Genomic DNA, 13745 nt, shown 5'->3' with positions numbered 1-13745 from the left:
TCCCTGTCTTTTTCTTTTGACTTTTCCATGTCTTCATATTGAAGGTATATCTCTTGTAAGTAGAATACAGGTTTATTTTTAATATGGCTTTATACTTTTTTTTGTGATTGCAAATCAGTGCATATTTTTATTTTTTTTAATTTTTTAATATAAATTTATTTATTTTAATTGGAGGCTAATTACTTTACAATATTGTATTGGTTTTGCCACACATCAACATGAATCCGCCGCAGGTATACACGTGTTCCCCATCCTGAAACCCCCTCCCTCCTCCCTCCCCGTACCATCTCTCTGGGTCGTCTCAGTGCACCAGCCCCAAGCATCCAGTATCACACATTGAACCTGGACTGGCGATTCGTTTCATATATGATTTTGTTTTTAACATATAGTATTTAGACCATTTATATTTAATGTAGGGACTGATACAATTGCATTTACTTCTAATAACTACAATTTGGTTTTTTGTCTTATCTGTTTTGTGTTTCTTTTTTCCTCTTCTCCAGTTTTCTTTTGGATTAATCAAAAGGATTATTAGTTGAACATTCTTTTATTCTTCTTTTTTGCTTTCTTGAGTTTATAACACATCCTTGACTTATATCTAATACAAATTATTTTGTAACTTCCTAGATAATGCTAGAAACTAGATAATGTAAACTCCATTCTTCTGCTATCTTTTGAATTATTGTCATAAATTTTCATTCTACACACATGTCAAGCTCCACAAGACATTGTTCCATACAGTCAATACACATTTAATGTTCTCTACATGTTTACTCCTTCCAGGGTTCTTCATTCCTTCATGTATTTCTGGCTTTCTATCTGGCATCATTTACATGCCACCTGAAGAACTCTGCAGCATTTCTTTTAGTGTAAGTCTGCTAATTTCAAATTCTCTCATTTTTTTATTTATCTAGAATTACCTTTATTTCACCTTCATTTTGAAGGTTATTTGTGCTGGATGTAGAATTCTATCTTGCCAGTTATTTTCTTTCAGCACCTTAAGGATCTCATTCCACTCTCATCTGGCTTTTATCTGCTATGAGTTTACTGTTGCTCCTTTGAAAAGTCTTTTTTTAAAACTCTGATTATTTGCAAAGATTTTCTAGTAGTTTTTTTAGTATTTGTAGTATATTGCATCTAGATAAGATTTATTTTGTATTTTTCCTACTTGGAGGTTTACAGCATTTCTTGAATATAAGACTTTATGTCTTTTGCAGTTTGGGAAAATCTTCAGTGATTTACCTCCTCAAATGTTGCTTTTGCCCCATTCACTCCATCCCTTCACAGACTCCATTTACATATGTGCCTCTTATGCTCTTCTCTGCATTCTATTTCTTTTTTCTTCATGATTTAACCTCAGTATTTTCTACTGACTTAGTATTAATTCAATACCAAGTCTCTTAAGATTTTAAATCTCGTCTAACATGTGCAACCACATTAGCTGCTTTAAGAATTTCACTTATCTTTCTGGATTCCTCTCTTACAGAGTACTGTGACCATGAAAAATTCTAGACTGGTTGCTCCCTAGACATGCACACAGCAAACATCCTGGGATCACCACCACAGAATTATTACCTTTGCCTCTTCTCTGTGCTGGCTTCCCTCTAGTAGTAACAGTGTCGATGCAGTTAAAAAAAAATGTTAAGACCTTGCATGTTTGAAAATGTCTTGAAAAATCTATTCTCACATATAATGGATAATTTGGCTGGACATAGCATTTTAGCTTTGAAATTATCTTCCTCCAGAATTTTGAAGACATTGTTCAATTTTCTTGTGGCTTCTAGTAATTCAGCAAAATTTTTTTTTGATTGATTCAGAATCAATTGTGATTCTTGGTCATTTGTATGTAAACTGATTCTTTTCTATTTTTAGAGCCTCTCATCATCTGTATTATTCATAAATTTCCCAACAAATTTTGATGTCACTCTACTTTCATCCATTATACTGGACAGTTAATGGATGGCCCTTATAGTTAAAAGTTTATTATCTTCATGTTAAACAAAAGTTTCTTTAATTATTTCATGACTTCTTCCTTTATCTTTCTATAACCCATATTATTCAAATAGGGGATAGTCTCATTAACTATTTTTATATAAGATGACTAAAACTTAACATCTTAAAATACTAATCTTATTTCCATGAAAGTCTTTGAGTCAGGAATCTGAAGAGTGCTCAGTTTTTGTGGGGGAGGTATAACAGGGTACTCTTCTCATCTCCACGTGGTGTCAGCTAGGGTGATTCAAGTGAAATCAGAGAGTTCATGATGGCCTCACCACATTCCTAAAAGTTTTGATACTAATACTGACTGAGATAGTTCTTCTCCTGGCCACTTTGTCTTCATATGGTCTCTCATTATCCAGTAGCCTACCTTGGGCTTCTTTACAGGGCAGCTGCTGCTGCTGCTGCTAAGTCGCTTCAGTCGTGTCCTACTCTGTGAGATCCCAGAGACGGCAGCCCACCAGGCTCCCCCGTCCCTGGGATTCTCCAGGCAAGAACACTGGAGTGGGTTGCCATTTCCTTCTCCAGTTCATGAAAGTGAAAAGTCAAAGTGAAGTCGCTCAGTCATGTCTGACTCTTAGTGACCCCATGGACTTCAGCCTACCAGGCTCCTCTGTCCATGGGATTTTCCAGGCAAGAGTACTGGACTGGGGTGCCATCGCCTTCTCTGTCTTTACAGGGCAGTTGGCTTCTAACAAGGAGAAAACTGACGCTGCCAGGACTCTTTACCAGCTAGGCTGGGAATTTACTAAACGTCACTTTAGATACATTCTATTGATCCTATCAAGTCACAGGACCAACCAAAGACTTCTGGAGAGAAAAACAGACCCTACTACCTGACAGTGGGGTGGCATGCATGCACGTGGGTGAGAGAGACTGTCCAGACCCACTGTCACAACAGCCTGCCCCGATTCACAGCCTAGCTCCCAACTGCCAACATCTTCCAGGACTACCAGACATTCACCCAATTACACCATCAGCCTCAGAGACCGGTATCTCATGATCTACACCAGATCTGTGGAGAAGGCAATGGCACCCCACTCCAGTATTCTTGCCTGGAGAATCCCATGGATGGGGGAGCCTGGTGGGCGCCGTCTATGGGGTCGCACAGAGTCGGACACGACTGAAGTGACTTAGCATCAGCAGCAGCATACCAGATCTGGATGACTTATTTAGGTGTGGGTTCTCTTGATCTGGAAACCTCACAGATCAGTAGGAGGAGAGGGTTTGAAGAGGAAGAAAGATTGAGGCGTCTTAACATTATGAACAGTCTTTCACTTAACTTATTTTCAATACAATACTCCCATCTTTCAATATAGCTGGTATCCCTCGGGTCAAATACTATCTTTTGTACCTTCTCAAGAGAATCAATCTCCAATATTTTGTGGGGTGAGTGAGATACATCTACTCTCATCCTACTATTCAGAGTCATGAAAAACTGAGGAAGATTCAAGATTCTTCTTAACTTATAATCCCTATCTATACTCTCACTTCCAAAGATACCTGCTCACACCAATTTTTCATCTTTTGGAAGTTATGTGGAGCAAATTGGATCACTTGACATTGACAGTTTTGCCCACTCTTGGAGCTGAGGATGCAGCTAGCTTACTCAAATGTCACCACTGATCTTTCTACTTTCCAACTTTCCAAATTTTGCTCATATCTTCTCCTGTCTCTTTTTCTTTAAGTCCTTCCATATCATTTCAGTTGAGTTTGGGGAAAGAGTGAGGTAACACTTTGTCATCTTTAACAAAAACCAATTTTATAGCATATTATTAAAAACTTGAGTATTACAGCTACTGCAGTTATAAATTAAACTTAAGTTATACACCATAATTCAGTGCACACTTCAGTTGCTCAGGTCCAACTCTTTGTGACTCCATGAACTGCAGCACCACCAGGCTTCCCTGTCCATCACCAACTCCCAGAGCTTGCTCACAGAGCACAACAGTGCATCAAAACCCCAAAATGGAAAACTAAAGTGGTCAAAAACAAAATTCCCTGGTACATTAACAATATAATTTTTCAGTCTAGTCATAATTAAGATCAATCATTTCACTTCAACCAAATGGGTCACTCATAAATACTGCTTTAAACAAAACTATGATATATCTGTAACATCTTACAGAAAAACCCAAATGAACTTTTTGTCCAACCCAATATAATTCCTTGTGGTTTTGATTTTTTAATACATTTCTCTCAGACCCTTTTAAGATACAGACACTAAGCTTTACGATTATACATTTTCCTACCTTTTCCTAAGAAAGAACTCATGCCTACTCTCAGTTTTCTACTTTCTCAATAGAGAAAGCACGGGCAATATATTCTATAAAAGTAAGGCATATATGTGAAACAAGCCAATACATCTTACTGAGACCAAAATGGGAAAAACAACACAATATCAGTAATGAAGATGTTGCATTACCTTTGTTATATCCAATAAAACATTTACGAACCAAAAAGCTCCAAACAGATCTTTCATCAAAAAGAAAAGAAAGCAGTATTCTCAAGTTGTCTCTAACTCATAATACAAATTCATTATTTCTTCCTATCACTCTAAAATCTAAGTCTCTAAAAATGTATATAAAAAAAATCTACCCTGGGGCTTCCCTGCTGGTCCAGTGGTTAAGAATCCACCTTGCAATGCAGGGGCCACCGGTTCAATCCCTGGTCCACAAAGATTGCACACGCTGTGAAGCAACTAAGCCCACGTGCCACAACTACTGAGCACACGGGTCGCAACTACTGAAGCCCGTCACCCTAGCGCCTGTGCTTTGCAACAAGAGAAGTCACCTCAATGAGAAGCCTGCGCACCACAGTGAGGAGTAGCGCCCCCAACCGGCCACGGCTAGAGAAAGCCCATGCACAGCAGTGAAGACCTAATGCAGCTGAAAATTTAAAAAAATCCACCCTGAATTTATGTAGAAAACCCCTACGGAATAAATAAAGGTGGGTCTTTAGAATAATGGCCCTTCTATTTATTTTTGACCTTTATTTATTCTGATGGTATGGAAAACAGATACATGAGTAAAGATAAACAGGATATTATTTCAGTATTTAAAATACTAATGAAATGCATTTAAATAGTATTTAAATATTAATGAAGTACTGGCATGATATTTTAAAGTAGAGGATGAACTACTGTATTTCTTTTCTACTTTAAGTCAAAAGAGTTATAAAGGATCTTAATAAATGAATTGACAAAAGACATCATTCTCAAACTCGAGACTAGAATGATCTTCCTAAGTTTTCATATAGTTTTTAAGCTTATTTTATGATTTTAACTAAGGCAAATTAACATCACAGAAATGATGCACCCAGATAAATATATAATGCTACTATGACCAATTTCAAATAAAATAAATAGATCCATGTAAACCCACTTGTCTACTGCATAAAAAGGTTGACTCAAAACCACTTGCCATTTCTGCGGGAAGGCTTCTGCACTGCCACTGGTGGGCAAGACGGGGCAGGTGCTACATCTGAAGAAGCAGTAGAGCCTGTATGATGAGCCTTTACCTTGTCAGCCCAACTGACCCCTGTGGGAGCCAGACGCGGAGCAGCCACTGTGCCAGATGAACCCCTATGGAGAAAATGACTGAATTTAATAAATCAAATACACATTGAAATTTAAAATATATACTTAATATATTTAAATTTTAAATGAATTATATGTGTGAATGTATATCTACACACACAGGATAACATACTATCATAGCAACTTAAGGCAAATATATTCATAAATATCCTGGACTAATACTTCATTAGTCCAGCATAACATATAGTATGGGAGCAAACATAATATAAAAGCTGTCACTAGTTCAATTTAAAAGAAAATCTCAGTGAAATGGAGAATCTTAAAAAATATGCACATATACCTGCACATATACCCTTAACGTTTTATTTTCATTTAAAACCCTTATCTATTAATAATATAAATGTCCATTAATTTGACCATATATCAACACAGGCACCATTAAAACAGGGTTTTTCACATGTATTATTTCTTACATGAACCTCAAGTATGATGCCTCATTGACAATGTCCAATTTTGGGTTTTTTGAAATGGAGTGATAATTTAGTGACACCTATTAAATAAGAGCACAATTCTTCCCAACTTTAATAATCTCTCCAAGCTTTTATAGTTGTCCTATCCACTTCTCATTTGACAGCAAAACTTTAACAGTTGACTTTATCAAAGCTTCCCAAAAACTCATCCTAGTTTTCACAGAAACAACGATTCATTTTATACACATATTTTAGTGGTTTACTTAATATTTAAGTTATGAGTTAAAATACAGACAACTTAAATAAACAAGTTTGGTAACTAACTGCAGAGTCTAAAGCATTTAACTCAACCAGTAAGAAGAGAAGTGAGTATATACACTAAAGTCAGCCTATAAGCCACAGTTTTTCAGCATGCTTTATTCTCATTTTATGATGATAATAAAGGGTGTCAATTAATTCAATGATACAACACATGAAGATCAATATGAGAACTTTATTATTTACGCATTAAAGAATTTCAGTGTTAAAATAAACCATGCACCATACAAGACTCTCTGCACTACAGACCAACGGAATGCATTATAGGGGAATTTGTCTTTAAATGGTGCTTGAATATACAAACATTTGCTTTTATTTGCTTATATATCTTTCCCCAACTCCACTAAAGTTCAATTATTATAAGGCTCTGTTAGGTAGGTAGAATAGGGAAAAGGAGTCCAAAATGGCGGTGGCTAAAAGACAAGGAAGAGAAAAGCCCACAAAAATAAAACAAAGGAAGGTCCGAGGACCGGAGTGAGGACCTCAGGTAAAACAAACAACACTCCTGGCTGGCCCAATTTACATAGGACAGGCCCAGAGAGAAAAAACATATAAAAAGAGGAGCCAAAGCTAGCTCTCTCTCTCTCCCACACGCTGCGGCGCTCTTCTCTTCGCATCTTTAGATCGACGTGCCCTCACGCCTCCAGGATGGATTTTCCTGCTATCTTCTGAATAAAATAGAGCTGTAAGACTGAACTGTAACACTGATTTGTCTAAGAGCTATAACATGGTCTGTTTGAGACCTGAGAGCTATAACACGGTCTATCCAAGACCCAAGAGCTGTGACACGCTGAGGGGGCTTTAATGTCCGTCACTCCAAATCTTTGTTGTGACGAGACAAAAAACCGAGGAACATACACTCGCGTGACAGCTCCAAAGTCCATCAACCTTCACCTAGGGCAATACTATCTAATAATCTCATTTAAAGCAAAAAATTGATTCTACTGAATAACACTTAGTGAGCTCTTACTAAGGGCTGAGTACAATGCTAGGTGCTTGGGATACAGAAAATATGACAAACATCTTCCCTTAAAGAAGGTCATAGTGTAAGAACAAAAATTAACATTAAAAACGTTAACACACTGAAAATCTAATAATAATATACATATATGCAAGGCCCAGCAGAAACAGGAGATGAAACTGACCATGGACATGGAGACAGGAACAATGAGAAGCCACGAAGAAAGGGTAAGTTTTAACCGAACAAAGATGACTGACCAAGCAAACTACTTACTGACCCTCACACTACAAATGTTAAGACTCACTCTAAAGAACTCGAGTCCAAACAGATATTTATCTTTAAAAGTGAAGTTTGCTATGGAAATTTAAGGAAAAAAACAGTGATAACTTTCACGAACAACATCATAGCTGCCAGAGGTATCAATGGCATTTGGGGCAAACAGGGGCTAACTTAAAAGGCAATGGTGGAGAATGAGAAGTCCTTGGGGGGCTTTGAAAAGCTCTAATACATTCCTGGAAATCAAGAAGACCACACACATGCGCTGGGTTGTGTGCAAACTCAAGAAAGGTCTGAAACAGCTCTAATCTCTCACCTCTGACTGCCCTTGAGGCTCTGAGGAAGCAGGAATTGAGAGCAAAGTTAGAACTGTAAACTCCAGAGCACTGAAGACATGGTGATCACACCTAAAACTAGAAAAGAGCTAGGAGACTTATTGGTTCAAGGCATTTAAGGAAATCTCTGTCAAATCATTAGCTGGCAACTAAGATAACTAAGTAGAGACTTCAGTGACTATAATAACAAAAAACACAGAGGTGGCTTCCCTGGTGGCTCAGAGGTTAAAGCGTCTGCCTGCAATGCAGGAGACCTGGGTTCGATCCCTGGGTCGGGAAGATTCCCTGGAGAAGGAAATGGTAACCCACTACAGTATTCTTGCCTGGAGAATCCCATGGACAGAGGAGCCTGGCAGGCTACAGTCCACGGGGTCCCAAAGAGTCGGACACGACTGAGCAACTTCACTTCACTTCACTTAGACTTCAGAAGACTAGTTCAAGAAAGTCACTAAACAAACAAATAGTAGCAAAGCCACCACCACTGAAGAGTGACAACAAATCCTGGAAAGTGTAGCAATATCATCTCCAGAGCTATCACACTATACTATTTAAAATATCCAATTTTTAACAAAAGCCATAAGACACGCAAAGAAACAGGAAGTATAGCCTACCCACAGACACACAAAAGAAAAGCAACCAAAACAAGTCCTGAAGGAAGCTTGAACGTTGGACTTACTAGACAAAGACTTTAAATGAGCTATTATAAATATGTTCAAAGAATATTTAAGAACAAAACACAACCACGTCTAAAAATAAAGTATGAGAAAAATGTTTCACCAAATACTGGATATCAATAAAAATTAAATCAAATATGAAAAATAATCACAGAGACTTAGATTCTGTGTTCCCAGTTCACAGGGCTCAGGTTTGATCCCTGGTCAAGGAAGTAGACTCCAAACGCCACAACTAAAGATCCCACATGCAACAATGAAGACTGAAGATCCCACGTGCTGCAACTAAGACCTGTCACAATCAAATAAATACACAAATAAATACTTTAAAAGAACTACATATGTATTCTGGAGTTGAAAAGTACAATAATGAAAATGAAAAATTCACCAGAGGGGCTCAACAGTAGAATTAAGCTTGCAAAATAAAGAACTAGCAAATTTAAAAAGAGGTAAATTGAGACTATATAACCAAGGCTATGGTTTTTCCAGTGGTCATGTATGGATGTGAGAGTTGGACTGTGAAGAAAGCTGAGCGCCGAAGAATTGATGCTTTTGAACCGTGGTGTTGGAGAAGACTCTTGAGAGTCCCTTGGACTGCAAGGAGATCCAATCAGTCCATTCTAAAGGAGATCAGTCCTGGGTGTTCTTTGGAAGGACTGATGCTGAGGCTGAACTCTGGTACTTTGGCCACCTCATGCGAGGAGTTGACTCATTGGGAAAGACTCTGATGCTGGGAGGGATTGGGGGCAGGAGGGGACAACGGAGGATGAGATGGCTGGATGGTATCACCAACTCGATGGACGTGAGTTTGAGTGATGTCCAGGAGTTGGTGATGGACAGGGAGGCCTGGCATGCTGCAATTCACGGGGTCGCAAAGAGTCAGACACGACTGAGCGACTGAACTGAACCCAAAAAACAGAAAGAAAAATGAATGCAGAAATTTGAACAGAGTCTCAAAGACTGTGGAACACCATCATGAGTAACACATTCTCAGTAAGAGTGGGATTTCCAGAGGAGAGGAGAGAGAAAAAGGGACAGAAAGGGTATCTGTAGAAATAATGGACAAAAACTTACTAAATTTGATGAAAAACACTTATCTACAAATCTAGAAGAGCTCTACAAACTCCACACCTAAATACATCATAATCAAACTACTGAAAACAAAAGACAAAGAGAGAATCTTGAGAGCATCAAGAGAGAGAACTGAGGTATCTTATGTAAGAATAACACCTTATTTCTCATCAGAAGACATGGAAGCCAGAAGGCAGTGAGAGGACATAGTCAAAGTGCTGAAACAGAAACACTCTCAATCAAGAATTCTATGTACAGCAAAACTATCCTTCAAAAAATTCAAAGATAAATTAAGATATTCTCAGATAAACAAAACCTGATAAAAACTGCTACCAGCAGACCTGCCTAATAAGATATATTAAAGACAGCTCCAGTTGAATGATAGGCCACCAGACAGTAACCTGAATCCACATGAGGAGATAAAGAGAACCACCAAAGTAAATAACTACGTAGGTAAATACAAAAGACAATACAACCTCATTTCTTCTTATAACTCTTCTGTTATGTGATATAAAAGACAACTTTATAAAATAGTAATTATACAACTGTTGATAAGATTATAATGTATAAAGATATATTACTGTCCATATGACATATAACACAGTTTATGATATATTTAGGTCATCTGTTGTGAAATTGACAATTCATGCTACTAATCATTTAGCATGAAATACGTTTCTGAGTTCTAACTCCGGGATCCTATGTTTGAACATAAAATACTTCCTAAAAGTTAAAACTTTACTCTTCCTGGATTTTAACTTTTTATTCAAACATAAACAAAAACATATACAACAATATATTTATAGTGAAATGCAAGTTTTATAATACAAGTATATTGTCCACAAAAAATTTATTTACTATAATGTAAGCCTTAGTAGCCTTTTTTGAGTTCATCTCACCCAAAATTTAAGCTTCTTCGAGCATTTGATGTTACATTGATTCTATCTGTTGACGGACTTGGAATCACATGACGTCCTGGGGACATCTTCTTTACTTCCCATGCCAAAGAAGTTGGTCTGCCAATTCAAGACACACAAAAGATTAAAAGAGAAAAGAGGTGATGGCAATGGTGGTAGTGGTAGGGTAGTCTAATCTTTTCTCTTTGTTGTTAAGTGCATGAAAACATAAGCAGATCACAATTTTTCCTTGGTACACTATCAGAAAGTTCTTTACCATATTACCAGTAAATAATTCCAGATGATGCATGGTCCAGGATTTTCCGTCCACTACAGCAGGTTATGGGGTTACAAAGACACAACACAAACTACTTATATTTTAAAAGCTTCCATACACCCAGCTAAAAACACATTAAAAAGGCAATGGTACTAATTTTGGCTACTTGTATCCAGTATTGCTGGAGAGCTAAGAGTGTAGAGCAGAGATCAAGACAGAAAGTGCTGAGGGTTAAACTGAAGAATACACCTTCATCCTCTACCTTACCCACAAGAGCAACATCATAAACATTTCACTGTTCTTTGCTAGAAAAGCTAACTATTCCTCCTTCTTCACTGGCTCCACACCAATCAGTTGACAGGATGCATAATCTCTACTTGAAAAAAATTTCCCCAAGCAATATCTTCTCTATCCTATGCCCTCAGTCAGACCTCCATAACTCTCCAAATGTCCTAGCCTCTTACTCTTTATTCAATCTAGTGACTGTGATTTTTTTTTCTCTCATTAAAAAATGATACTAATTACTAGAAAACAAGAAAATTCATATAGATGTTTATCCAAATAAAATCTAAAGCTTTTGATAATTTATTGCCAAATCATATGGGAAATAAATGCATGAGATGATGAATGAAAGATGGATAATGCCACCCACAGGAAATTAAAGATTGCTTCTTATATCTGTGAGCTGCCTCAGGAGGCAAAGAAGAGAAATGCTGGGAAGTTCTTAAGGTAAAAAAAGTTGCCTCAGGGATTTCTCTGGTGGTTCAGTTGTTAAGGATCCGATTTACAATGCAGAGGACATGGGTTCTATCCCTTATCAGGGAACTAAGATCTCACATGTCTTGGAGCAACTAAGCCCCTGTACAACTAGAGAGCTCCTCTGTCACAACTACTGAAGTTCACATGCTCTGGGGCCCACACCTTGCAGCTGGAGAGTCTATGTGCCACAATGAAAGATCCTGCATGCTGCAACTTAAGATCCAATGCAGCCAAATAAATAAGATGTATTTTTTTGAAGTGTTGCCTCAGGTATATTTTTGAACCATGGTGCCCAGATAGGCATAGCTGTTAAGCTTGGAGTTGGCCTCAGAATCTTTCTCAATCTTCAACATAGCCACTGCTAGCCTGGAGTTCGCAAGCAAGAAAAAAAAACTAGTTAGCTTCTATAATGCATTGACAGTTACATTACAGACTCTTTTTGGATACAAGGAACAGAAACTTCATAAAGCTAAATAAAAAAGAAAATGAAGATTTATTGCAAGGATATAAACTTACAAGGATAAGGACATCCTCAAGGTGGCTCATGGGGATTAGGTCTGGAAGAGGCAGGCTTTAAAGCAACACTCTCAAACTCTGAAAGACCAGACGATTCCCCTCATTTTTGCCCTCTCTGTACATCTATTCTGTTTTCTTTGAACCTGATTTCCTCTGCTTATCTTTTCAAGGGCAATACAGTCACCAATTCCAAATGAGGATGATGATCTGGTTCAACCCCACTAAAGAATGTATCCCCCACTCCCATCCAAACTAATAACCTATTATCAAGGGGTAAAGGTGAAACTGCTTATTGCAAAGACAACTAGTTTCCCTGAATTTGGTTTCCTGGGAACCAAGACTTCCTGGATTTTTCCCTTGGGATTCCTTCACTCACTTGGTTTTCCCCTGGGGTTGACAGACTAGGACGATGCCTTCTCCACAGGACAGCTCCACTCACTGAGACTGAACCAAGGTTAAATCCAAGGAAAAGAATCAGCCTAGGCCTGTTTTCTCTGGGTAAAAGGGCATCACTGTAGCTTCATGTGAATTGACCCACTTCACAAAAGCTCAGGCTTTACTTCTAAGTCTAAATAGCAAATTGTTCTTTTGCTTGTGCACATAACCAAAACAATACTAAATACAGTTGGATTATCCATCTCTGGAATATGTCTCGGCTCTCCCCACTGCCCTTCCTCGAGCCTGAGTAGCCAGCATCTAATCTATAAACTATACTGCTGAATCTCAACCTTCCCACACTACAGTCAGAAAGATCTTTAAAAAAAAAACAACAAACAAACAAGTCTGATATGTAATTTCCTTACTTAAAAACCTTTATGGCCCAAAATAAACACTAAAGTGTTTATCACGTCTACAAAGTCCTACATAATCTGGTCTCCGCCTACCTCTCTAGGTTCATCTCATGCTACTCTTTGCCTGTTCTATTCACTCCAACACTGTTAAACTCTGAACTCCTGGACTATTCTGTGCTCTCCTGTACCTCCAGGATATCCTATACTGTCACCTCTACCTGGGATTACATTTTTCTTTTCTCCTTGTCAAGCTAACTGCTTCTTGGTATTCTGCCTCACTGAAATATAAGCTCCTTGGGGAAATCCTCCTGGGCTTAACCAACTGGTTGATGGTACCTTTTACTATACTCCCAAAGTATAGTATGTTTCTTCAGGGTGACTCTTTGTACACAGATAAGTATTTAACCTCAGTGTTTCCTGTCAATGCACTGCACACTTCATGAGGGCAGGACTGCATCTGTTTTTCTTCACCACAGTAGTCCCAGAGACCGATTCCAAATGAAGGTGTGCTGTGAGCAGCGCACAGTGCAGCTCTGTGTGTGCTGATTCCAAACGAAGGTTTCTAAAATAGCTCTGATCTTTCATTACTCCTCTAGTCTCATCAATTTCCCCCACTGCCTACTGCCTTAAGAAGAAATACTATACTTTTCCCTACTTTACTGTCACTTCACATGCACCCTGAACTTCTATAGCTGTCCTTATTCCCTTCATCTGAAAGGCCAACTTTATTAAAATCCATCACATTTTTTAAACACTTCTACAATCTCCTCAAAATCTTTCCTGATCTATTCCCCAAAGGAGATATGACTCTGTCCTCTGGACACCTATAATATTGACAATTTTTTCACAGTAATCAGTTCTATTTTAT

General features: G+C 38.1%; 1 protein-coding gene across 11 annotated transcripts in view; it reads right to left on the bottom strand.

Moving 5' to 3' along the window:
- Positions 1 to 13745, bottom strand: part of SCAPER (S-phase cyclin A associated protein in the ER) — a 419038-nt gene that overhangs the window by 314738 nt on the left and 90555 nt on the right. For all 11 annotated transcript variants that reach the window (XM_086363974.1, XM_086363978.1, XM_086363979.1 and 8 more), the window contains 2 exons: positions 10538 to 10654; positions 5421 to 5581 (listed from right to left, as the gene is read on the bottom strand). In XM_086363974.1, coding sequence (XP_086220100.1) covers positions 5421 to 5581; positions 10538 to 10654 — 278 coding nt within the window. The remainder of the gene's footprint in view (positions 1 to 5420; positions 5582 to 10537; positions 10655 to 13745) is intronic.

This window comes from Bos grunniens, chromosome 21 (assembly GCF_055505025.1).
Source record: "Bos grunniens cultivar Pamir isolate PY7600 chromosome 21, Bosgru_T2T1.0, whole genome shotgun sequence".
NCBI classification, from domain to species: domain Eukaryota; kingdom Metazoa; phylum Chordata; class Mammalia; order Artiodactyla; family Bovidae; genus Bos; species Bos grunniens.
The sequence above is the reverse complement of the archived record's forward strand: the minus strand, read 5'-3'. Positions and strand labels throughout refer to the sequence as shown.